This window comes from Ctenopharyngodon idella, chromosome 24 (genome assembly GCF_019924925.1).
Source record: "Ctenopharyngodon idella isolate HZGC_01 chromosome 24, HZGC01, whole genome shotgun sequence".
Lineage (NCBI taxonomy): Eukaryota > Metazoa > Chordata > Actinopteri > Cypriniformes > Xenocyprididae > Ctenopharyngodon > Ctenopharyngodon idella.
The window spans coordinates 6,244,159-6,271,652 of NC_067243.1; the positions used below are offsets into that span (position 1 = coordinate 6,244,159).

General features: G+C 35.5%; 3 protein-coding genes across 8 annotated transcripts in view; 1 reads left to right on the forward strand and 2 right to left on the reverse strand.

The window, feature by feature from the left end:
• best1 (bestrophin 1) overlaps positions 1-2,968 on the reverse strand; it is a 26,746-nt gene extending 23,778 nt beyond the window's left edge. The window contains exon 1 of the mRNA XM_051883117.1: positions 2,828-2,968. The gene's annotated coding sequence lies outside the window, so the exon portion shown is untranslated. The remainder of the gene's footprint in view (positions 1-2,827) is intronic.
• rab3il1 (RAB3A interacting protein (rabin3)-like 1) overlaps positions 1-16,005 on the forward strand; it is a 27,965-nt gene extending 11,960 nt beyond the window's left edge. Inside the window, exons 1-12 of one of the 4 annotated variants that reach the window (XM_051883106.1) lie at positions 3,245-3,385; positions 3,892-4,163; positions 7,000-7,192; positions 8,311-8,406; positions 8,672-8,749; positions 8,826-9,038; positions 11,104-11,232; positions 11,310-11,416; positions 12,667-12,690; positions 13,437-13,536; positions 13,617-13,683; positions 14,781-16,005. In XM_051883106.1, coding sequence (XP_051739066.1) covers positions 3,967-4,163; positions 7,000-7,192; positions 8,311-8,406; positions 8,672-8,749; positions 8,826-9,038; positions 11,104-11,232; positions 11,310-11,416; positions 12,667-12,690; positions 13,437-13,536; positions 13,617-13,683; positions 14,781-14,866 — 1,290 coding nt within the window. In that variant the 5' untranslated portion in view covers positions 3,245-3,385; positions 3,892-3,966 and the 3' untranslated portion in view covers positions 14,867-16,005. Of the gene's footprint in view, positions 1-3,244; positions 3,386-3,891; positions 4,164-6,138; positions 6,341-6,999; positions 7,193-8,310; positions 8,407-8,671; positions 8,750-8,825; positions 9,039-11,103; positions 11,233-11,309; positions 11,417-12,666; positions 12,691-13,436; positions 13,537-13,616; positions 13,684-14,780 lie in introns of those variants that run through there. The other 3 variants (XM_051883107.1, XM_051883109.1, XM_051883108.1) reach the window with 3 other exon arrangements.
• A 1,208-nt stretch (positions 16,006-17,213) lies between these two features.
• On the reverse strand, positions 17,214-27,408 carry epx (eosinophil peroxidase). 3 transcript variants are annotated; one of them, XM_051884972.1, is made up of 16 exons: positions 27,164-27,408; positions 26,889-26,973; positions 26,530-26,705; positions 26,310-26,442; positions 26,090-26,219; positions 23,700-23,906; positions 23,242-23,623; positions 22,196-22,356; positions 21,851-22,109; positions 21,190-21,360; positions 19,963-20,200; positions 19,679-19,884; positions 19,443-19,607; positions 18,322-18,405; positions 18,130-18,232; positions 17,216-18,049 (listed from the first exon to the last, which is right to left on the reverse strand). In XM_051884972.1, the coding sequence occupies exons 1-16, from the start codon at positions 27,339-27,341 to the stop codon at positions 17,995-17,997; spliced, it is 2,733 nt and encodes a 910-aa protein (XP_051740932.1). In that variant the 5' UTR covers positions 27,342-27,408; the 3' UTR covers positions 17,216-17,994. The 3 variants fall into 3 exon arrangements, with proteins under 3 accessions (XP_051740933.1, XP_051740932.1, XP_051740935.1); XM_051884973.1 differs by lacking the exon at positions 18,130-18,232 and having other exon boundaries at positions 17,214-18,049; XM_051884975.1 differs by having other exon boundaries at positions 26,889-27,407.
• Positions 27,409-27,494: the final 86 nt, after the last annotated feature.

Here is a 27,494-nt window from a genome sequence, read left to right on the forward strand (position 1 = left end):
ATATGTATAACTATATGTGCATATATATGTATATGTATATGTGTGTATATATTATACAGTTGCGAGAAAAAGTATGTGAACCACTTCCAGAATCTGTTAAAATGTGAATAATTTTAACAAAATAAAAGAGATCATATAAACTGCATCTTATTTTTTTTTTTTTATTTAGTACTGTCCTGAGTAAGATATTTTACATAAAAGATGTTTACATATAATCCATAAGACAAAAAAAAAATAGCTGTATTTATTAAAATAACCCTATACAAAACTTTGATTCTTAATACTGTGTGGTTACCTGGATGATCCACGACTGTTTTATTGTTGTGTGATGGTTGTTCATGAGTCTCTTGTTTGTCCTGAACAGTTAAACTGAGCTCTGCTCTTCAGAAAAATCCTCCAGGTCCTGCAGATTCTTCAGTTTTCCAGCATTATTGGCATATTTGAACCCTTTCCAGCAGTGACTGTATGATTTTGAGATCCGTCTTTTCACACTGAGGACGACTGAGGGACTCAAACACAACTATTAAAAAAGATTCAAACATTCACTGATGCTCCAGAAGGAAACACGACGCATTAAGAGGCGGGATGAAGAATGAAGATGTCTGGAAATTTTTCTTATTTTGTTCAATCATTTAGTACTGCCCTTCAGAAGAAACAGAAGACACTTACATGTTTCCCGGAAGACAAATTAATACAATTTATCTTGATCTTCAAATTCAAAAGTTTTCACCCCCGGCTCTTAATGCGTCGTGTTTCCTTCTGGAGCATCAGTGAATGTTTGAACCTTTTTAATAGTTGTGTTTGAGTCCCTCAGTTGTCCTCAGTGTGAAAAGACAGATCTCAAAATCATTCAGTCACTGCTGGAAAGGGTTCAAATATGCAAAAAATATAAATAAAGCTTCCTATTTTATAATAAATATGTCAATAGGTTAATGTATATCTGTGACATCAGGTATTAAAAATCCAAATACTTATGTATGGACTCCTCATTGTGTGTGTGTGTGTTATAATCTGCTTATAAACACGAACAGAAATTAGTTTAAATTATCAACACTCATTGTATAACCATATACTGTAGCTAGCAAATAAATAAACTCACTTGGAGCCGTGAATCTGTGAAATATAGATAAAGGGAGGACTTGAAGATTTTAAGAAGTTAGTAAAAAAAGACCTTTACTGTGATTAACAGGTCTTCCTTTTAATGATCAAGTGACTATAATTAACTACTAAATCAATTAAGCTAAAGTGGTATTCAGTAAAATCTATAGTTCTATTTTACATGATTCCTGTGGATTATAGATAACAAAACCAAACACAAAACCAGTTATTTAATTTGTGCATAAAAATACTTATAAAAGTAATAAATAAAAAGACCCAGCAGAGAAGTGATTTGAACATTTATTGCTTAAAGGGTTCATTAAAGTACTTTTTTGATGTGTTGATAGCGACCTGAAGGATCGTCAGACGGAGGTGAGTAATGAACATCAGCAAACTCACACTTAACTGACAACTCTTTCTCTTGCAGGTTTGTAGACGAGCACAATGAGGATAACAGGTCCAAGATAACAAGTTACAGGATGATGAAGGTAGGCAGAGGAAGGTCAGTGGTCCTGAAAGTATTCTCATGTGGTGGAGTCAGAGTCGTAGACGAGCTCAGACCGTGTGTGTCCTGATATCTGGTGCTGGAGTGACGAATGACGAGGTGATTGATGACAGCTGATGATTGTGGTGCAGGGAGGATTCTGGGAGATGTAGTGCTGAAGGTGACAGGCATAGTGACTCATACTCACCCTCATGTTGTTTCAAACCCGTAAGACTTTCGTTCTTCTGCAAAACACAAATGAAGATATTTCAAATTAAATATGACTGATTTCTCTCCCTTTTTGACAGTCCATGCAGCTTTGACACTTCAGAAAGTCCATAAAGAGATTGTAAAACTAATACATATGAATTGAGTGCTTTAAGCACATTTTTGTTAAATCACTAGATCAATGAAACACTAATGTAAAAATATATATCAACCTGTAGGGAATATCTCTCTGTCGCTCTCTAATGCCAGTAATTTCATGCAGTCCTGCTCACTAAAAGTGGCACTGATTAACCTGCTGGATAAATGAATAAATACAATACAGTTAAAGACCCTCTGTGGTGAAAATCAAGTTTTTAATGTTGTTTATATGTCTATGTGGTGATTTAATATGCTTTCAGACAAACCATGTGAAAATTCATCAGTCAACACCATTGCTGAGTGTTTTCAGGGAACGTCACAAACTACCTTGTAACCAATCACGTCAACGAGTGCATCTCTGAACTGGTGTGAGTGAGTGGAGGCGGGGCTAATTTGCATATTCATAGAACCACGTATATTAAATGAGACAAGGGTGTAGAGTTTCATTCAAGCTATTTAAAGGAAAAAACATTGAAATATGTCATTTTGGTGATCAAAGATGAGTTTTAGAGCCCCTCTGTAGTTAATAATTTTATCCTTTAAAACTCATCTTTGATCATCGCTGCCCCCTCTGGACAGAAAGACACTCACAGCCCTTCTGATTGACCTTTCACTGTGATTAGAGACGAGTATGGACAACTACACATGCTGCTCAACACTGTCTGAATCACACAAACACAAATCACATGATATTTTGATGTTAGTTAGCATGCAAGTCAACAAGTCGATTACATGGGTAAAATGAAGCAGAGCTAGATTATGCGAGGATTAAAAGAGAAACACAGACTGTAAATCCAACGTAGCAAATGCAACTGCTTCCTATCCCTCGTCTGTAGGCCTCAAACGCAGAATCTGTAAGAAATAAGCAGCTCTACTCACAGCGTGTGATGTTTTGAGAGTTGACGGTCTTCACCGGAACCGTTAGGAAGAAAGGATGGAGCAGAGGAGTACAGGGACGCCCACACCTCCGGTCACTTGACCTGCTAATCTGTTTTCCACTAACAAAGAGGCATTGTGGAAAACTGGGGGGTTTGTTAATCTGAGCAAATCTTTCAGAAATCGCACAAGCACAAACACTCACACACATATTCAGCTCGATTAATAGAGTCGTCATGTATTAATAGCAGTTATGTAATGTAAATATGATGTCAATAATCAACATCCATGAGGAGTTTAGGCTCCAATAAACACTCTCTGATCACAGAGGCCCTCAGCAGGGTGTTTAGTGCTCTATAGGGCCCTCTAGTGGAGGAAATGCAGCTCTGCGTGTGGCCCCGTTGTGTTTCATTAACCCGTGCCTGACCACAAGAGCTGGAACTTCGTTCAGGGTCGAAACAACCGATGTGAAGATCCTCAAAACATGCAAACATCATCTGAGGGTGTTTCACAGGAATGGAGATTCTGAAAGTGTATGAAGAGTCACTCGAGGTCACTGCGGTAAGACTGATTTTCTGCTGCGTTCGGTCATTGTGTTTGACACGGAAAGGACTGAGACTTTCAATGGATCTGATTATGTGACACTTACACTTCAGTCTCTGTTCAAAGAAACTATAAATGTTACTGACTGCAGGATGAAGAGCCTTAATTATTTCTTCTTCATTTAATGTCATAATGTTTGTTTGTTTAAATGCCTAAACTTCACTTTTGACCTCTACTGTATATAATATATTATTTTATACATAAATAATAAGGATAAATGTTGTAGATTGACTCTGTCCGTTTCTGTGGTTAAATACTTTCCTGTTTAGTCTTTCTAAAGAGCTTAGAGGGCATGTAGATATTTAACTGACTTCATTGTTGCAAACATTGGGGTATGGTGCAATGCTTTAGTTACACTTTGATAACCTGAATGGAAACTGTAACAGTGATGAAGTAAAAAACTACAATGTCTTCATCTCTGAACTTGAATGTAATCTCTCTGTATCTCTCTCTGTATTTAACAGGCTGGCTGTAAGAAATGCAGGTGAAGTAAACACTCTCAGGGCAAGTGTGTGTGTGTTTGAGTGAATCTACTTTACATGATGGACACTTTTGAAGGAATCCATCGTGTGCAGCTCTCCTCCTCTCCTCCAGCACGCTCCAGGTCTGTTCCAGGGTACGAGCTGCTGGTGGCAGGGAATTCTGGGATAGCAGTATACTCATCAGCTACGTTCTTCGGCAATGGTGATCTTACGGATCAGCATACGGCAGAGGAAGAGAGATGCCCGGTCGGGAGGTACGTCCAGACTTCACCTAACCAAAAATACCATAGTAATACTTCCTTTTTTTTTTTTTGATAGCTTTAACAATTAGCGGTCTAATGTTTTGTAACAACTGTTAAAAATGGTGACAGAGCAAAATCTTCCACCCACAATTATTTTTCCATATGAATAAAAAGAGGATGTAAACTCTAATTCTGCTGAATGCACAGAACTGCAGACACACAATATCAATGTCTGAAAATCCATCAGAATTAGGAATATTTAAGTAACATAACATAACATAGCATAACATTACATTACATAGCAAAACATAGCATAACATAGCATAACAACGTAACATAGCATAAAATAACAGCATAGCATAACATTACAACATAACAATATAGCATAACATAGCATAACATAATATAGCATAACGTAACAGCATAGCATAGCAAAACAAAAAAACATAACATAGCATAACATAACATAACATAGCATGACATAGCATAACAGCATAACAACATTGCATAACATAGCATAACATAACATGGCATAACATAGCATTACATAGCATAACATAGCATAACAGCATAACAACATAGCAAAACATAGCATAACATTGCATAGCATAACATAACATGGCATAACATAGCATAACATAGCATAACATAGCATAACATAGCATAACAACATAGCATAACATAGCATAACATGGCATAACATAGCATAACATAACAGCATGACATAGCATAACATAGCATAACATGGCATAACATAACAGCATGACATAGCATAACATAGCATAACATGGCATAACATAACAGCATGACATAGCATAACATAGCATAACATGGCATAACAACATAGCATAACATAACATAGCATGACATAGCATAACATAGCATAACATGGCATAACAACATAGCATAACATAGCATAACATGGCATAACAACATAGCATAACATAACATAGCATGACATAGCATAACATAGCATAACAACATAGCTTAACAGCATAACATAGCATAACATGGCATAACATAGCATAAAATAACAGCATGACATAGCATAACATAGCATAACAACATAGCAAAACATAGCATAACATAACATAGCATGACATAGCATAACATAGCATAACAACATAGCAAAACATAACATAACATGGCATAACATAGCATAACATAACATAGCATAACAACATAGCATAACATAACAGCATAACATAGCATAACAACATAGCAAAACAGCATAACATAACATTGCATAACATAACATAACATGGCATAACATAGCATAACATGACATAGCATAACATAGCATAACAACATAGCATAACATAACATAGCATGACAGCATAACATAGCATAACAACATAGTTTAACAGCATAACATAGCATAACATGGCATAACATTGCATAACATAACATAACATGGCATAACATAGCATAACATGGCATAACATTGCATAACATAACATAACATGGCATAACATAGCATAACATAGCATAACATGGCATAACATTGCATAACATAACATGGCATAACATGGCATAACATAGCATAACATTACATAGCATAACATAGCATAACAACATAGCAAAACATAGCATAACATAACATGGCATAACATGACAACATAGCAAAACATAACATTGCATAACATAACAGCATATCATAGCACAACAACAACATAACATAGCATAACATAACATACACAGAATAACAAGAATGAAACAAACATAACATAAAATAACATGCACAACATAACAGAATGGAACAAACAATAAAACACAAAATAACATAACATACATAACAATAGAACAAACATGAGCAGAACTGAACAAACAATATAACATAAATAAAAACATAACACACAAACATAACATACAAAACAGAACAGAGACAACAGAACAGGAACACATACAGAATAGAATAGAATAGAATAGAATAGAATAGAATAGAATAGAATAGAGACACTTGTTTGGGGCACATCACGTGATTCCTGGATGCCACCGCTGAGTCATGTGACCAATGATTGACAGCTGGACATTTTTCCTGCTCAATCTCAGAGGAAAGTCTGCCAAACTGTCGTACCCAAAACATCACAGATTTGTCGCTCGGATCCGGATTCCGGGGTGTTTTTTCCTGGATCAGATTTCTGCTGTAGAGCTCAGTCGGCTTCGGAAAACCTCAGCGGGATCTACTGGTACTTTTGTTACTCTTTATTTCGGGAAACGGAGCTGCAACTTTGTTACACTGTAACTTTGTTAGATTGTTACATTCTTTGTGTTTACGTCAGCGGGACGCGCGGGCGGGTGCTGTGTGACCGCGGGTCGCGGGGAGTCCTGTAGCCGGGCGCGGTGAGGGTAAGGGCGGGGAGCGCACACGGGAAATGCCGCGACAACCGCGGAGCGCTGAGTTACATAAACCGCCCTGAAGTTCACACAGCGCTGATTCTGATCATAATAACACACGAGCGTGTATGAATTCATCCACAGACAGCTCTGTCATACTATATAAAGAAGGGTGTGGTGTTATATTTTCATGACTGGATTGATTTTAATGACATTTGAATTTTATGGGATCTTCTTATTGGCTATAAGGCCAGTTAGGAATCACAGTGGGATCTATTTGAGTTTTTATAATCCTATAATCATAATTGTCTCTGAAGACTTGTGTTAAGTGTGATGTCCTCCTAGGGCTGAACGATTTGGAGAAACTTGGGGGGGAAATGGGTGTTCATGTAGTTTACTCTTTACAAGAACCAACTTAAACTAAGAAAATCTCTTTCTACTTGAGTTTTCTCACATGGTTTTGGACCAAATCTTCACAACTATAACATAATAATAATAATGTTTCCTGCAGATTGGTCGACCTGGATCCAGAGCCGAGCCCCAGATTGGGGGGTGATGGGGGGCAGGGGAAGAAGATGCCCCCGGAGGAGGCAGGAGCGCATAGACGAGAGACGTACGACATGTCCCGTCTTCGGAGTTCCTCTCTGGAGATCAAGGAGAAGGGAACAGAATTCCTCAGAGAGCAGCTGGATGCTGCACAAAAGGTGCCACATGTTCTATTCTATTCTATTCTATTCTACACTCTTAAAGTAATGTTTTTGGGGGACTTTAACTAAGAATCATTTTTCAGTGTAAAAGGTTCTTGATGTTCAGATCAGTGTTTGTTGGGTTTTTTTTTTTAAAGCTCCAGAACATGGTTTCAAGTTACAAATGATGTGTTTCCTGGTAGTAAATACTGCTCACATCTTTGTCAAACCATAATTGCAAGTTAGAAAGCCCTCACTTGTTGTGCTGTCAAGTCAGTCCAACAAAATAGCAGCTGTTAGGGATGCACAATATATCGGCCACCATATCGGTATCGGCTGATATATATTCATTTTTAATGTTATAAGCCTGATAAGAAAATTAGAATTATCGGTATAAAGAATTATAAGTTATCGGTATCGGCTAAAATGTTCATATCTATGGAAGCTTGTTTCCGTCACTAGATAAAAAAAATAATAAAGGTAATTGCAACTTTGTTTCTCAGAATTGCGAGTTATAAACTCTAAATTGCTGTTGTTATGTTAACATATGTTATGTTATGCAATTCTGATTTTATATCTCACAATTCTGAGAAAAAAAGTCAGAATTGTGAGATAAAAAGTTGCAATTACCTTCTTTATTTTTTATTTCATGGCAGAAACAAGCTTCCATACATATCGGTGCATCCCTTGCATCAGTCAATACACATACACTTAAAAAGAAAGTTTCCAAAAAGGGGTTTTCGCCATAGAAGAACCATTTTTGGTTCCCCAAAGAACCTTTTCGTGAACATTCTTTACCAGTTTTTCTTAATTTGAAGAACATTTAAAAAATCTAAAGAACCTTTTTGTGCATTTTGAAAGGTTCTATGGATGTTGGAGGTTCTTCATGGAACCATCAATGCCAATTAAGTGTTTACGAGTGTATAAGAGTGTAAGAGTTAAAGTTATTATTAACTTTAATAATTAAAGTTATTTATTGTTTTATTGTTCTATCCAATGATGCTGGTGCTCGTTAGTTATTTAATATTTTCCAAGACAATATAGACATGTGAACTGCTTGGAAATGTGAACGAACCATTAAAATGTTCTTCTATTCAATTCTAATCTGTTTTACGGACTGTTGTCTGTGTTTTCAGGAGCTGAAGTTGAAAGACGAGGAGTGTGTCAGACTGTCTCATGTCAGGAATCAGCTCGAGCAGGAATTGGAGGAACTGACTGCCAGTCTGTTTGAGGTGGGCGGGACTAATGTGACATCATCGCTGACAGTAGATTGACACTGAACATAGAAGACTATTGTGTGGTAATGAAGAGTTCAACAGTGAGACTAATATGTGTGCCATAAAAACACATGACATGTTCGTGGATGATTTTATTACGTTATATTAGGTTTAAATTTATACTAACTGGTCACTGTTTCACAGTGGTCACAGTTTTTAATAATCAATTTGCCTTCTAGTTTAGCATGTTCCCAACAGTATTTCATGGTCTGGTTTCTAGGAGGCCCATAAGATGGTGCGAGAGGCCAACGTGAAGCAAGCGGCCGCTGAGAAGCAGCTGAAGGAGGCGCAGGGCAAGGTGCCGTCTCACTCTTTCTGTCTCACTATTTGCTCACTGTTGTCTCTTTAATCTGATAACATATCTGTCCTCTCAGATTGACGTCTTGCAGGCGGAGGTCTCTGCTCTGAAGACCCTGGTGTTGACCTCTACGCCCTCCTCCCCGAACCGCCAGCTCCATCCTCAGCTGCTGTCTCCGGGCTCCAGCCGGACCCGAGGCCACACGCGCAACAAGAGTGCCAGCGGTGCCCTACAGCTGCACACGGAGCCGGTGACGACTGATGTCGCGGCAAACCGGGAGGACAGAGAGGTACAAACACACTGCTGAGCAAGATCACTGGCTTTTAGGCACTAGTTTTGGTCTGTATCTGCATGATGAAGGTTTGATCACTGTTTTATAGAGGTGTAACGGTACACAAACATGACGGTTCGGTACGTACCTCGCCATTGAAGCCACAGTTTTGTTTTCATAACAATTTATTTAAACATATATTAAGTAATTAAGACATTACTAACATGTAATGTAAATATAATGAATATATAAGCTAATATAGTGCATATATTTCCCCTCTATAGTTCATTTCTCTAGTGAACTAACATGCTGTGGACACTGAATGACTTGCCTGAGGTAAATGTGATGCTACGTGAGATATTATTCTCAAGCTGTTTTACTGATGACTTTCCGCGGTTGAAACACTGGTTGAGAGATTACATGCACATCTAGATCGTCTGTTCTTCTTCTTCTGATCTTTTTTTCCTGTTGTGGCGGTTAGCAAACAGCATTGCATTACCACACGCGCCCCCTTCTGGATTGGAGTGTGGATCGCCTGTGACTGACTGTATTCGTCGTCTGACTGTATGAACCGAACCGTGACGCCCGTACCGTTACACCCTTACTGTACCTTCACTGATTTCCTGCTGTTCTTCCTCTCTTTTCCTCCTCCTCACTTCCTCATCGGCCTGCATTTCTCTGGTCTGTGCAGTTCCTGTTCTCCTCTCTCTGATACTGTGTGTCTGATTCCTGGTCAGCTGGTCAGTGTGACCTGTGTGTGAACCCTGCTGGCAGGGGCTTCTAACTACTTGACAGGTCTCTATGGCAACAGGGTACAAGGGGTTCCAAATTAGAACTTAAATTATTTTCTTTCTTGCTTGCTTTCTTTCCCTGGTGAAAAAAAAAAAAAAAAGCTTAATCCAGCCTAAAGTGATTTGCTGGTCTTTGCTGGTTTCAGACGGTTTAGCTGGTCCTGAGCAGCTGTCAAGTGTTGTTACTTTAAACTAAAACTATTAAAAATTGTTTTCGTTAATTGAAATAAAGCTGAAATAAAATAAAATATAAACTTAAAATCTAATTCTTTAGTAGTATATAATAATACAGTCACACTTTACAATAAGGTTCCATTCGTTAACATACCTCTAAAGCATTTTAATCATAGTTAATGTTAATTTCAACATTTACTAATGCATTATTAAAATCAAAAGACCTATAATGTTTGTATAATAAGTCTCTGGTGTCCCCAGCATGTGTGTGTGAAATTTCAGCTCAAAATCCCCCACAGATCATTTATTATAGCTTGTCAAATTTGCCCCTATTTGGGTGTGAGCAAAAACACAGCGTTTTTGTGTGTGTCCCTTTAAATGCAAATGAGCTGCTGCTCCCGCCCCCTTTCCAGAAGAGGGCGGAGCTTTAACAGCTCGCGCTTCGGTTGCTCAACAACAACAAAGCTGGAGAATCTCACAGCTAAAATGAGGATTGTAAGTTACAACTTTTAGAATGAAACTGGACGTTTCTGAATGATTAGTTGATCAATTTATGTAGTTGCTGTGGAGTTGATTCAACTCATCGACTAGCATGTGCCGTCATGTTAATCTTTTGTGCAAATCTGGTGTTGAATTGACCCTCGTTTGTGAAGCAGTCCGGCGTAAAATGACGGCATGACAACAACACTCTACTACAACAACTCTTCCTCTTCTCTAAAGCAGCCCAACATGGCCTCGCCCTCTTTGTTGTGTGTTCTCGGGGGCGGGGTTTATGTAAATTTTAGGGTTAGTGATGTCACTAACCCGGGAAGAAGCTTGTTGTAGTCCCTACTAGCCTTTTAAAAAGCGAATTCTGTAAAAGAAAATATCTCCCTTTGCACTGAACTTTGAGTGTCGTAACTTTGCAGATGTTTATGCTCAAACATCAACATTACACACTAACTAAAGTTAAAAAAGTGAAATCATAATCAAGGACAAACCAGCAAACCAGCTTTTTTCAGCAGAGAAACAAAACAAAATGGCAACGAAACACATTTAAGAAAAAAAAATGAAAAGAGCATTAATTAATTGAGTGGTTAAAAAGCACAAACTAAAGTCTCTGTGTTTCTCTGATCCAGCTGGACTCGGTGTTGTTTGCCGAGTTCCTCTCGTGGAAGGAGGCGCCTGGTCTGGATCGCTCCTCTGCGTTCATCAGCAGGGTGTACAGGGAAGATATCGGACCCTGCCTGTCATTCACATGCGCTGAGGTACACGAGTATACATGCTCTTTTATCTTCCTCTGTGTTTTCTCTCTCTCTGACGATCTCTCGTGGTTTTTCTCCAGTTGTCTCAGTCTGTCCAGCGCGCGGTGGAGAACAACTCTCTCACCATCGAGCCGGTTGCGATGTCGTCGCTGCCCACGGTCAAAGCCATCGAATGTGGAGGACCCAAGTAAGTCATGGATGGACGCACATTGACTCTGTATAAACAAAACAAATCCGTCACCTTTTTTTCACACACTTTTGGACAATTTAAGAAATCAAATGAAGAATCTTGCATGTGTCGAAATCAATTTACTCCACTTTTTTTTCCATGCTCAACAACAATAAAGAAAGTTAGTTCAAATGTAGCTAAACTGTCTAACATGCTACCTGAAAAATAAAACATCTGGTTTAATGGCACAGACGTTTCGAGTAGCTACTGAGGTTTGTGGCCACAACAGTAGCACAAGAATGCATGCCACAGAAAAGTACGGTTGGAAAAACATTTGATTAAAGGGTTAGTTCACCCAAAAATGAAAATTATGTCATTTATTACTCACACTCACACCCGTAAGACCTTCGTTAATCTTCGGAACGCAAATTGAGATATTTTTGATTAAATCCGATGGCTCCGTGAGGCCTACATAGGGAACAATGACATTTCCTCTCTCAAGATCCATAAAGGTACTAAAAACATATTTAAATCAGTTAATGTGAGTACAGTGGTTCAATATTAATATTATAAAGCGACGAGAATATTTTTGGTGCGCCAAAAAAACAAAATAACGAATTATTTAGTGATGGCCAATTTCAAAACACTGCTTCAGGAAGCTTCGGAGCGTAATGAATCAGCGTGTCGAATCCGCAGTTCGGAGCGCCAAAGTCACGTGATTTCAGCAGTTTGGCGGTTTGACACGCGATCCGAATCATGATTCGATACGCTGATTCATAACGCTCCGAATCTTCCTGAAGCAGTGTTTTGAAATTGGCCATCACTAAATAATTCGTTATTTTGTTTTTTTTGGCGCACCAAAAATATTCTCGTCGCTTTATAATATTAATATTGAACGTAATTTGTGTTCCGAAGATGAACGAAGGTCTTACAGGTGTGGAACGGCCCGAGGGTGAATAATTAATGACAGAATTTTCACTTTTGGGTGAACTAACCCTTTAAGTGCAATTAATTTCCCAATACTGCATGCCTGAGTGCATAAACACTTGCGTTTATAGCAGCTGCACCAACAGCTCTTAGACTGCTTCACCGGCTGACGCTCTGGACAATCCTGACCAAAGTTTTGACCTGTAGCATGTGGGACCCTCTTTAAATTCTGCCTGCACTGCCTGGGGGCGACAAATACACATCCTGTAAATCAGTGCAAATGCACTTTGATCTGGGAAGTCACGCTTTAATCACTGTTTGATTTGGGGTTGTTTTCACAGCGGTTGCCGGACACCCATAGAAACGTAAGTGATTCCAAGAACCAAATGTGCATGAAATCCTGTTTACACTAACACATCATATGGTCCTTTCTGTCTGGAGAATGTTTATAAAATTATTTATTTATTTAAATCAAATACATTTTTTTGCGATGTGCAATGTGAAACTGATCACTTTCAGCATAAACACTGAAAATAATTAAATATATATTAAATAAATAAGTGTATAACTTATAACGTGAGCTTTATATTACTTTATATATTTTATAAATTATATATATGTAAATTGATCAGTTTCACTCAAGTGAAGAACAGATTTTCTCTGTTTATTCTAGCTGCATTTATGCCATGTCATAATTACCGTAATTTTGAGGTGACAACACGTGACGATTTACTCAGAGCTGGGAATTATGCGTTTAACACTATCAATCAACACCTAAATGAATCTGCAGCGGTCAGGTGGTACAAGTAGGAGCTCTCAGAAAATCTCCATCTTAAAGCTAAACTCTACGAGGACGTGAACGCTTTTTACAAGTTGAAATCTCATAATTACGGTAATTACAACATGGCGTATACGCACATAGAGATCTCAGAAAATGACCTGCTTACAAGTTGTAATTACGAGCTCTACAAGGACGTGAATGCTCTTTACAAATTCAAATCTCATAATTACGACGTATCGTTCTGTCCTGCTTGTGTCTCATTGGCCGTTCAGAGTGTTTAGTAATTTGATTGACAGCTTCATTGTCCAGTGTTCTCTTTTGCTTGAACAGTAAGTGTGCGTTGAGCGGTATGTCCCGCCCCTGCCGACATCGCATCAAACTGGGAGATAAAGAGAATTACTACTATATATCTCCGTCTAGCAGAGCACGGGTACTTCTATACCACTCCCTCTCATTCTTTATTAACGCATTTATTAAGCAGTCTGACATTAAATGAGATGTTTATTTCAGATCACAGCGGTGTGTAACTTCTTCACTTACATCAGGTACATCCAGCAGGGCCTCGTCAGACAAGATGGTGAGTTCATCAACTGTAAACTAGTCTCCTAGAATACACTTTGGCCGTGTGTGTGTGTGTGTGTGTGTGTGTGTTAAGAAAATATATTTGATATATAAAAGTTTAAGATAAATAAGTAGTAAGAAAGTGTGTATTTATTTGTATGTATATATAAATATATATAATATTTTAATATTAAATGAAATATTTTAATATTACATAAAAATGTATTTTTTATAAATATATATTTTTGTAATTAATTGTGTGTATATATATATGTATATATAATATATATATTAATATTACATTAAATATTTTAATATTATATATATATTTATATATATTATTTTAATATTATATAAACATTTATATAATAAAATATATATTTTTATTTATACATATTTTAAAATTACATTATTTTATTATATACAAAATTTATATATATTTTTTATTTATTAAATTCAATATATGAAATATTTATATATAAAAATATGTAATTTTTAATTTATACATATTTTAAAATTAGATTAAATATTTTATTATATACAAAAATGATATATATAATATCTGTTTTTATTTATATATTAAATTTAATATTATATGAAATATTTAAATATATTTACAAATATATAATGAAATATATATTTTTATTTATACATATTTTAAAATTACATTAAATATTTTAATATATACAAAAATTATTTATATACTGTATATATAATATCTATTTTTATTTATGTATTAAATTTAATATTATATGAAATATTTAAATGTATTTAAAAATATATAATCAAATATATTTTTTATTATATATATCTTTTTTATTTATACATATTTTAAAATTACATTAAATATTTTATTATATACAAAAAATTATTTATTTTTTTATTTATATCTTAAATTTAATATTAAATATTAATATATATAATAAAAAATAATATTATATTAAATTACATATTTTAATGTTATATAAAAATGTGTATATATAATAAAATATGTATTTTATTTATATTTTAAAATTAAATAATATATACAAAAAAATATTTAAATATATAATATTTTTATTTATAATATTTTAATATTATATAAAGTATGTAACTCTGTAACTCTGATTGCAGTTCAGCAGATGTTTTGGGAAGTGATGCGTCTGCGGAGAGAGATGAGTGTGGCCAAACTGGGATATTTCCTGACGGAAGAGAGCTAGAGAACCAGAAAACACAAACACAGAAACACAGCAACAGCACGGTCATCTCAACATTCACCCAAACACTCCCATGATGCCGTTTATAGCTACATATTCATGTATGTTTCCAGTGAAGCACTACAGAAGAATTCCCAGAATACCTCCATCCTCTGAGCCAATGGAATAACAGCATTACGGTTCTGCTGTCGACAGGTTTTGTGTTTTTTTTCGCTTTCGGAAGGACTGAACGCAGTAAATGTGTCACTTAAACATCTGTAAGACATTTATATTTGCAAAGAAATTCAGAGTCATCCATTAAACACACAATGGCAAATAGTCAAACCTTAGATGTTTTCATTTTTAGAAACAGTGACAGACGAAAATTAGTCAAATCTTAAACAGTTTGACAGAATTCTAGAAAGATAGTAAAATAACTGGCTTGTATTTGTCTGTTCTTCCAAAACAGTTCTGCAAATATGTTAATGATTAATACTAGTTGGAATCTCATTATTACGATAATTCCACCAATAGAATCAGTTCTGGAATTCTAAGGCTGTTCTAGAACTTCATATGAAGGTACTGCAGATATCACATTTTTGAACACTATCTTGAATGTGCAATGCACATATAACACTACAGCGCTTTCTGTCCCAGCATGCTTAGTGCATCAGTGATTTCTGTGCACAGTAACGGTTTACAGCTTTGATGGACAATCCTCCAGAGATCTTTTCTATGCAACCTCCTTAAAGTGCCATGAAATGTGAGTCTGTTACGGACACTCCTGCACACATTATGGAAGCTAAACCATCTTAATCACTCCATATTATTCCCCTGTAGATATTAACTGTTGCTTGATTGACAATCGCTGTCTTACTGCACAAATACAGTGTTTACAGTGACTTTATGGACCGTAGATGCCATATTTAATTTGATGCGAGTGAAAACATGCTTCAGTCTTGTTTTTTTTTTTCAACTGGAAACGTTTTGCAAATATATTTGCAGTGTTTTGTCAGCCTTGTTTTCATTCGTGACTCATTAAATATGGCATCTGCCCTCAGGTCCATTGCTTCAGTGCCATTGCGTGTAAGTTGAACTGCCTCGTCATGTTAAATATGACCTTGTGTGTTTTCAGTCTATTAAAAGCATCTTCAGAATATGAACTTGTGACTCAAGTTTTGTTTTGTGAATAATGTTGTCCCAAGAAATGTGCTAAAAAGAAGCATATAGCATCATGTAAGAACTGTGCTTTATTTATAATAATTTATGGATAAAACTCATGCTGGTCAGGTATATATTTTGGACTTCCACAGGCGTGGGTCATTGACGAATAAGGTTTTTAAAAGTGTAAAAAAAAAAACATAATGGAGATTTAATTAATTTTGAAGTTTTATTAAGTGTTAACAATGAGATTATGTGGTTTTAATAATCAATTAACACTGCTTTTGTCATTTATTACAAAATTTGTCGCCAAAAAAAGTCATTTGGTTTAACCAAAATTTCGGTTTCACACTTTTGGTTATACTGAATGACGATATTTTCAAACAATGCTAACAGGCTGATATCTAGCTAGCTAGCAAAAGGACAATTAAACATTTTATATTTAATAAAAGTTTTTGAAATATTACAACATTTTCCATGTTTTATAGCGGTTGTACCGAATGACCTTTGGGACACGCGTATGAACAAGTGAAAACATGAATTTTTCAAATAGTTAAGAGAGAGTTAGTTACTTTGCTTCATGACCATGTGGTCCTTTGAAGACATCTGAATGATGTCACATCCTGTCACATGATATTGACCACATGACTTGATCTAAAATGGTCCCTTTATATTTGGTTACTCCGAATGACATCAATGAAATTAATTTTTCCGGACATTCTTTCTCATAACAAAACAACGACTTCTACACATAATTTTAATACCATTTTGCACTATGTTGATATATAATGTTATAAAATCATGCCAGAGTAAAAAATATATACATTTATTACATTTTAAGATATTTTAATCGCTAATGAAATGGCTGTATTGACCTTTGGACGGTTAAACCGAATGACCTTTTGACACTTCAAAATCTTTAAAATACCTTTATATGTAGAAAAATATAATTAAAACCTTTTGGATTCAATAAAAGATCTAGTTGTACTACCTTACATACTTTGGATGTCATATCTTTGTTTTTTATTATTATTATTAAGGCCTTTTCAAAAAATTGACCCGTCACATCATTGACCCATATATATATATATATATATATATATATATATATATATATATATATATACACATATATATATTCCACGCCTGTGGAAGTCCAAAATATATACCTGACCAGCATGATTTTTACCCATACATTACACACACACACACACACACACACACAGCTGTTCAAAAGTTTGGGATTTTTAATGTTTTAAAAAGAAGTCTCTTCTGCTCACCACAGCTGCATTTATTTTATTAAAAATACAGTAAAATCAGTAATATTGTGAAATATCATTACAATTTAAATCAGCTGTTTTCTATGTGAATATATGTTAAAATGTAATTTATTCTTGTGATCAAAGCTGAATTTTCAGCATCATTACTCCAGTCTTCATTGTCACATGATCCTTCAGAAATCATTCTAATATGATGATTTGCTGCTCAAGAAACATTTATGATTATTATCAATGTTGAAAACAGTTGTGCTGTTTCATATGTTACGGAAACCATGATACATTTTATTTTTACAGCATTCTTTGATGAATAGAAAGTTCATAAGAACAGCATTTATTTGAAATAGAAACCTTTTGTAACACTATAAATGTCTTTAATGTGACTTTTGATCATTTAATGCATCCTGTTTGTCTAATATGTGTACAAAATCAATTAACATCAAGGCTGAGCTACAACAAAGCAAGGATTTTTGTACATCAGCTGATGTGACGTCACATGTGGGAGAGCCGGTGGCAGATTTACCACAGACAAAAGCTTTTTTTGAGGTTGTGATAACTGGGAGAAATGTTAGAAATGCTTTGCAGGCCTGAACACGTTTCATTCATGTGTTTTTCCATACAGTGCTTTGAATGAGACTGTGGTTATGAAACTGGAATATTGAACATATAAACACTGCACATTTTCCAAACCAGTTTCCCCTTGACTCCATCTCATCATCTTCTCTGACAGCATTCTGCCTTCACCGTCACGGCTTTCCGAAGGAAAACTCTGCAGGATTGACATTCCGAGTATAAGTGTATACATTTACACATCTAAAACAACTGCTTGAAGTGGAGGTTCTGACACACCTTTTGTAGCAAGCAAGGAAAAGCACAATCAAAGCCACACCCCCTAGGACTGACATCACTGACGCAACAATGGAGGAGGCAGAAAGGGGCGGAGCTGCGGGTTCTACATGTGCAACAAATAACAGCTCATTTATGTGATTAATATGCCATAGATTGAGGAAACGGCTGGTTATGGGTGTGGCGGCTGCTCACCTGTGCAGGTGTGACCTCCAGGTGTGTTGAAGCACTGCAGGTGTGGAGGGCAGACGGGCGGGTGAGCGGAACATTCATCAATATCTGAAACAACCAATAAAAACACTTTTTAATAAACTGGTGTCAGATGGATCAGTCAGTTTCTAATTCTAATGTAATATTTAATTTTTAATATTAATGGTTTAATATTTTTTCATTAACATTTACTATATAATCTAATCTAATGTTATTTTACATTTAAAATTTTTAATTTAATCTAATTTAATTAGTCAATTATAAAGAAATAAAATGATCAAACTATTATTAAATAGTTCAAATCATAGTAGAGAGATAATAGGAAATTAAATAATGATTAAAAATAAGTAAAAGAAATGTACATACTTTCTTATGTCATGCAAGTTATTATTGTAACATGACATATTGTAAGATAATGTGAGGAAACTCAATTATTTAAGTAAATAAATAAATACTATGTACATATTTATCTTTTTATGTCATATAAGTTATTATTACAATTTGTTTTGCACACTTTACACTCATATACCAATAAAAACATTCATACATAGTCAATTTCTAAATTTAATTTAATATTTAATTTAAATAGATTTGAATATTTAATTTAATTTAATATTCAATATTAATTGTTTACTATTTTATTATTAATATTTACTATTTCATGTTATTTAACATTTAATATGTAATATTTAATGCAATATTTGATTTTTAATTTAATTTGTAATTTAATGTATTTTTTTAAATTTAACTTATTTTGTAATTTAATTTAATTTTTAATTTAACTTATTTTAGTTTATTTTATTATTTTATTATTTTTTATTTTTATTTTATTATTTATTATTTTTTATTTTTATTTAATTTAATTTTATTATTTTATTTTTTTTTTTTTTTTTTTTTTTATTAATTAATTAATTTATTTTATATTATTTTATTTTATATTTTATTTAATTTAATTTATTTTTTTTATTATTATTATTTTATTTTGTATTTTATTTTATTTTATTTTATTTTATTTTATTTTATTAATTAATTAATTAATTAATTAATTTATTTATTTTTTATTTAATTTATTTTAGTCCAAACATCTAAAAATCACGAGCCAAGACCTTGGCAGGTAGGCGGTTGTGGGGTCCACTTGTGAGTGTCGGGGTCACAGGTGACGTGTGGGGCTCCCTGGAGCAGGTATCCAGTAGGGCACTGATACATCACGGCAGAGTCACACAGCACAGAGAAGCCCAGATGCAGCCGCGGGACCGCGCCACAGACCGGGTCTGGAAATGAGATCGAATATGAATAAAACACTTCAAATAAAAGGATTATTTGCTTACTTTCATTCTAATACCTGCATCTGGTTCTCTCCACGCTGAGAGGTTCATGTGGGCGATGCGTGTGCAGGGCAGCAGGTCGTCAGGGCTTAGTGTGTGCGCAAAGGGGTCAAAGGGCACCAGACGGATGCGTGTGTTGTCACAGATGATGCGGGACAGAGATGTAGTGCGGAAAGCGTCTCTCTGAGCAGAGCTGAACACACCTTCCTTCTGCCACCAGAATCTTAACCAGATTTATGTACTTCATACATACTGAAATCGCTCAATGTTTAAATAAACAAGAAGTGGAGCATCACACTACCTGTCACCATCTCGGAGCGCTCTGAACTGTTTGGCGATCAGGCAGGCCAGCAGCGGCCCCACACGGCCCCCGGGCAGAGCGGGCTCTGAGATGGCCCCGACCCACACGTCTATGTTCTTAGCTGTTCCATACAGATGCAGCAGCTTCCTGGCCAGAACTCCATTACCCAGAATCCCTGCTAAATCAGACTCATTCACAGGGGCAGAGAGGCCGCAGAGTTCTCGCCATGCGCTGTAACCTGAGAGAGAATGAACAACCAATGAATGACATCCTCAAATTACGGTAAGATGGTAAAATCTGTGCAAAATTAGGAAATAAAATTAGCAAACCATTAGCAAATGATTCTAAATAAAGTCTATTATGGTTTGAAATAAGACCAGAAGCAAGTAAATAAATAAATTAAAAATAAAAACTATGTACGTATTTATCTTCTAATGTCATGTATTTTATTATTGTAATTTTTTTGCGCACTTTATACTTTTATAAGTATAAACATGACAGGAGTTTTAATAATTTATTACTGAATCTTTCACGATAAAGAAATAAAAGAAGAAACACTGTAGGTGTTTATAAAACAAAAACTGCTTTCATAAACCAAAAATGAAAAAAAAAAAAAAAAAATCCTAAATAAAAAACTAAAATGTTGAAAAATGAGTTGAAAAATTGTTAATTTTTTTAATTCAGAAAATATATAATAAATAATTTAAATTCAACCACTTTAAATCTAATTAAAATTGAAAATTCAAATCAAATTATTAAATCGATTTTTTATGAGTATTAGACAACTGCGTTTTCAGACAAGTACTAATATTTTATAATGTTTTAAGTCACTTATTGATAAAAATAGACCATTTTGCCCAATAATTCTGTATTTCTGTATATTAAATATGACTTTCCGGTTTTTTTTTTTACGTTTTGCATTTCATATTTTGCGCTTCTAGCTGAGAAAGTGCTTTTGCATTGTTGCGCAAAAACGTTGCACTAACAAAAGATAACAACCAAATTATACAACACAAATAATTCTGTATTATACTTAGTAGAGTGTTGCATCAACTTCTTACATGCTAATGGCGTCAGAATCAATAGAAAGCATTAGTTGAGTCTCCTGTGTGCTTCAGCATTTCAAATCCCTCACTTGTGAGGTTCTAGTTCTGTTAGGATGCGCCCTTAGAAGGCAGCTGCCTATTGTAGGTAGAAGTGAACTAATGACAGGCTGCTGACTGGCACCTTGTAGGCCATGATCTCGTCCCCTCTGCAGGTTTAACGCCGCTAGGTCGAGCGGCAGCCCTCCCTGAGCCTGGAAAAGCCTCTCGGTCAGTTCCTCCACCATCATCTGATCTGCTGTCTGCAGTTTAGCTGGGGACAAGAGCAAACCACGCAGCACAGGATCGATGCCTCCTACACACATGGAAATGTTCATTATGCATCATAACCTGATGTGCATGCTGAGAAAATTAGCATGCAATCATGAATATTAAGGCAAGACACTAGAGGCACTGGTCAATTTTGAGATTTTGGCCTATTTTGCTTCAATAACACGTCCTCTTTCAGACAAGTGAAAGAAAACATCCAAAATATACATTTAAAGGTGCAGTAAGTGATTTCTCTGTTGAAAGTGGATCGGACTGAGCAGCACAACACACTTGTAGCCAATCAGCAGCAGGGGGCGTGTCCATTCATGAAGGGGGAGGAGAAAGAGTGAGCTAATCAGCAGTAGCGGGTGTGTCCACTCATGATGGGGGAGGAGTGCATATTTAATGAATGCCTCAGTTGCATGTTTAAACATAACATTTAAGAGAACTTATAAAACAAAACTATTGTCTTAAAGTGCTGTGATTACATTGGGAAATACGGTGATATCTGTTAGTTAAGTGTGTGTGAAACGAACCCTCTTGCACCATCCTCCAGGATGCAAACAAAGAGTGGTGTAACGGCAAAGCCGGGTGTTCAGGGCTCAACCGGTAATTGGGTCCGAGGCGGTTCACAACCGGGTGCACGGTCACATGTGCAAACCGAAAGGCAGCGGTGGAGAAAATGTTGGAGATGCTGGGGTCAGCGGCGGGGTCATAACCTTTGTACGAGGGCATGAGGACCAGGTTAGCACTGGGGCCCAGGACACGTGGCAAGTAGTGATCCCAAGTCAAGATCTTCCAAACAAGATTCAGCAAGTCAGACGTATGCATAAATGAAGTAACCTTTTTTACAGTCATTTTACATGCGGACATCTTCTCACCTGGTGGACGGCCCCCAGTATTTTCCTGGCCTCCTGGTACAGCGTGTCCGGGCTCCAGTGAGGATTGAGCTTGTGAAGCTCCTCAGCCAATCGGTTGTGTTCTCTCAGAAAGAGCGTGTGCAGAGCGATCATACCCAAGTGCTCATTGGCCCGAGGGTCACCTGAGACACACCCACAAAAACAGCACATCAATTGGCCAGTTTGAATCAGAAAGCATTAGGGTGAAGACCTAGCTGGGACATTTCTGAATGATAAAATGGCAAATATTGACTTATTTCCTGTTCCTTTATAAGACGTTTCAGCTGTAATACCATTAAAGTCAACATTAAATAAAAACTGAGCAAGCATCCCAGCACCTTACATACGACAAGCGGTAAAATAAAATAAATAATAATAAAAAATAATTAAAATAAAATCAAATACAATTAAATAATAAAACAATATGTATATAAAAATAAAATTAAATATAAAAAATAAAATTGTTGCTCTACGATTGTTTTATTTAAATTTAAATTTATTTGAAATTTAAAATTAAAAAAATAAATAATAATAATAAAATTAAAAAAGCGTTAAAATAAATAATAAAATTAATTAAAATTAAATTAAATACAATTAAATAATAAAAATATTAAATAAAATAAAAAACAAAATATAAAAAATAAAATAAAATATAAAATAAAAAATAAAATAATAATTGTTGCTCTACGATTGTTTTATTTAAATTTAAATTTATTTATATTTTAAATTAAATAAAATTAAATAAAACAAATAAATAAAATAAAAAATAGGACAAGTGGTAAAATAAAATAAATAATAAAAAAAACTAATTAAAATACAATTAAATAATCAAAAATATAAAATAAATAAAATATAAAAATAAAATTGTTGCTCTATGACTGTTTTATTTAAATTTTAATTTATGTTAAATTTAAATAAAAATTAAATAGAAAATATTTTAAAGAAATAAAATAAATAAATAAAATAGAATAAAAAAATAAAATAATTGTTGCTCTATGATTGGTTTATTTAATATTAATGCCAACAACCTGCTTGGAAACAGAACGATCTATTCCCCATGGATATGTTGAGCCTTTCTGCTGTCTCTGGTAGTGGGATGGGGTTTATCCGCTCTCGTGGGCCGCAGGGATCCAGGTGAGGTTGTGTGCGGGGCAGGTAGGGCATGAAGCCGAGCCCTTGGTCTGAGTGGAACTGGTTGACGGCGAGCAGGCCGAGAGGGGATGAGTGGTTCCTCAGGACGGAGGCGAGCGTGTCCGAGCTCCCGTATACCATGCTGGCGTCCACGAATGCCGTGATGGCATTCAGCTGCTCCCGGTGACCGAGCGGAACTGAGCCGCCCATACAGCTGGGAGCAGAGCGGAAAAATGGCATGCAGGTCTGAGTACCCGTGCGAGGGTCGGAGAGGGGGATCTGAACGTGAAGAAAAAGAGATTGATGTTCAGAGTTTGTACAATGCAGCATCTGTTTTCAGGGTGTACCTACACACCTCTATTGGGAAACATGGTGTGTCCCTGCTGCAGGTGCGTGTGCAGTCGGCTCCGGTCCTAAAGGCCGCAGTGCTGGGACTCTGAGGGGTCAAAGTCAGGTCATGATCAATCCACTGACCCCACTCCACCAGCAGATGAGACAGAGACGTGTCCAGAGAGATGTTCTCATTATGAGTGTACAAAACCTCCTGGGACACACTGCGGACCTGCAAAGAGAGAGTAACTGGAAGACTCAACATTATTGGCTCATCTTTAGTTTAGCTACACTCTTAAAAATAAAGGTTCTATTTTGACATCTATGGTTCCATTAAGAACTTTTAACATTCCATTCCAAAAAACGTATTTATAGTGGAAAAGGGTTCTTTAGATTTTTTCAAATGTTCTTCAAACTAAGAAAAAAATGTTCACTGAAAGGTTCTTTGGGCATCACTGTGAAAACCCCCTTCTGGAACCTTTATTTTTGAAAGCGTAGTGTATTTTTAAGCCACCAGTGGCACTAAACATGAACTGCAAAAATATTTACTATTTTCAAAGTTCTTGGCACCAGTGTTGTTATTGTTAACTAAAACTATAACTTAAAAATCTCTTTCATTATTTTAAATTAAGCTGAAATAAAATAAAATGTAAATATTAGATGAAAAACTCAAACTTAAAGCTGCAGTCCATAAGTTTTGCCTCTTCGTCGCCATCTCTGTTTGAAACCTGCAATTGCAGTTATTTGCGGAATTATCACCTTTACGTGGGTTGTGCATCGGCATGGTTCCTTAGCGCGGATCAATCTAATGTTTTGAGGAGAATGTGTGGCTGTCAATCACCATAACGGCAGATACTATACTTACGAATCACAGATTGTAGTCTTGGAAGTACGACCAAAATAAGAATTTTCATCGGAAAATGTACAAGTAAGTAACAAATCTGCCACTATTGTTCTGACCAAATGAGGAAAAAACGTATAACAATAAAAATCACACTAGAAAACATTATTACAAGCTTACCGTAGTGAATCCGGCTAAGGTCAGGAATTAGTTTTGAACATTGGCTGGTTATGTATATTTATGCTGGTTTATATTTCTCAAAAATTGATTTTAGATATTTTTTAACAAAAAAAAAAAAAAGTTACAGACTGCAACTTATAAAAAAAATTACTTTGAAAAAAGTTACCTTGGCAATTAAATAGGTTAAAGTTGAAGTAAAACTAAAACTGAAAACAAAAACTACAAAAGCAGAGTGATAAAGCGTTTTTTATTTTAATTATTTAAAGAAATATATAATAAGAAATATAATATGCTAATAATAACAAATATTATGCTATTTGTAATAAAAAAATATATATATTTTGAACAATTTGGCACTAATTCCCATTATATGTAGAATGTATTATGAAATACTAAAATATTATAATAAAGTAAATTATATAATTTTAATCATTTTTCGTTTTTTATTTTAATTATTTATATAAATACATAATAAGAAATATAATATGCTATTTGTAATGTTTTTTTTTTTAAACAATTTGGCACTAATTCCCGTTATATGTATAATGTATTATAAAATACAGTTTGTCATTTTATGCAAACACTTTAGCAATATAAACCAAAATGTTTTTTTGTCAGGCTAATAAAACACACTGAATTTAAAATAAAATAAAAAAAAACTCAATAACATTTATATAAATTACAAACCAACTAACTATGATTACAGACTTAGGGCCAGATTTACTAAACGGGTCAAATTAGCGTGAGAGCGCAATTCCACAAACGCGCATGATCTACTGCTGACGCGCAAATTAAAGAACACAGACGCAGTCAAGTTATTTACATAATGACCAAAGCAATCTACTAAAAGCAGCGCAAATTAGCATTGAGTCACAAATAAGCAGAGCTGATGCTCATCAGGTGTGGGTCGACACAGGCGCAACTTGTTACATGTAATATACGGATAACATCTTCCTCTGGCATTCCAAAGAAATTAATAAGAGTGGAAAATATTTTCTCCCTTCTACCACGCGCTCTCTGTTCTCTGCGGTGTCGCCTCCTAGCAGCAACAATTACATCGCAAAATGGGTTAAGACATGCTTCGCGCAATGGCGCAAATACCAGTAAGCTGACTAGCACAAACCTTAGTAAATCACGTTGCATGATTCATTTAAATACTCTCCTCCCATATTTTTTGGCGTCTGAAAGGGAAACTCCCATAAATGCATATGCAATAAGGTCAGCAGCGAAAACAACTCAGTCCACGCCTTTTTCAGTGCTAATTTTGCACTTCGTGTCTTTAGTAAATCCCGACAGTAGTTTTTTTAACGCCAAAAGAGCATTTAGTAGCTGTTAGTAAATCTGGCCCTAATAATTCTTTGAAAACTTCCACACGAGTTTTCAGGCAGTCTTACAGGTGGTAGTGTGTAGTTATGGTAGGTGTGTTGTGGGTTCCAGCCCCTCGGGGCCCCTCGAGGGTCCTCATACTCTGCTGAGAGCCAGCGGGCATACGGGGTGTTTGCTGCCCCCCATAGAGGGTTTTCTCTGCATAGTCAAAAAGTGTTGATAAAAGAAAACGCTTTCTGAGCTTAATGAAACTGATATATTTTGACATCCCATACGATGTGTGAGCACCTGTTGTTGCAGTGTCCTGTGATGGTACGGTAGCGTTTGGACAGACAGTCAGATTTACACACGGGTCTCAGCGTCTCTGTGGAACAGCCTGTAACCTGCAGTATGGTCTCTATGTCTTCTGCACTTAAGAGCTCTAAAATGCACACAACATATGCTGAGATGAGCCTTCAAGATCATACATTTACTTCTAATGTCCCATATGAAGCAAATGCGTTTGTACCAGTGAGGTCTGGTTTGTCCATGGAGTGTGTGTACACCATCTCTCGTATCAGCTCTACCGTGTTGTCGAGGAACTCAGCGGATCTGATGTGGGTTCTGGTTTTCGGGCCAGTTTGTTTGAACAAGGCCAGCAGGTCATTGGGTCGGACAGAACCGTCTGATACAGACGCCTTCGCTCTGACAGAGATGAGAGAGCGGACACAAGCCATAGGATGGAAGATAAACATACTTTATGAGATTAAATCATTCTGTAGCTCACTGTATGATAACTATCGACTCATTTGTGGCTAGTTTTATGTTTCCATTTGGTCGACACAGAGCGATAATGTTTTCTTTCAGGGGTAAGTCTGTACATCTCACCTCTCAGTGGTGTGAGCGTATGCAGCGTCTGTCAGCTCTCTGGCTCTGTGTAAAGCTTCCTGAATGAAACTAGATCTCAAATACACTGGGAAAACACCACAAAACATTTCAATGCAAAACCTGCCAATCAGCTTTGACAAAAACTGAAGAAATGGAAATAAAATGTCTGATTGTGAGCTTTATTTTTACTTGTCGGTCTTGAAGATGCAGCTGGTTGCATGAAGCAACAAACTTTACCCAGAAAAATACTAGACATAAAAAGTATAATTCAGTACCTGTTGCATTCTGGGAAGGAAAATGAGATGTGGATGATATCGGCAGACACAATATCACAAACACAGATATTATCATGCATGAAAAAGATTCCTGCAATGAGAAAAATTTACATGAATATACAAAAATATAAAAATAAAATGTATATATGCATGCTAATGTATACGTATATACACACATAAGCTATAATTACGCATGAATATACAATAAAAAAAACTATACAATAAAATCTATTTTTTGTATAGTTGTTTACTGTTTTTTATGTGTAATAATTATACTATATATTAATATTATTTTGTACAATAGTTGCATGTTTCTGTAATAAGCATATTA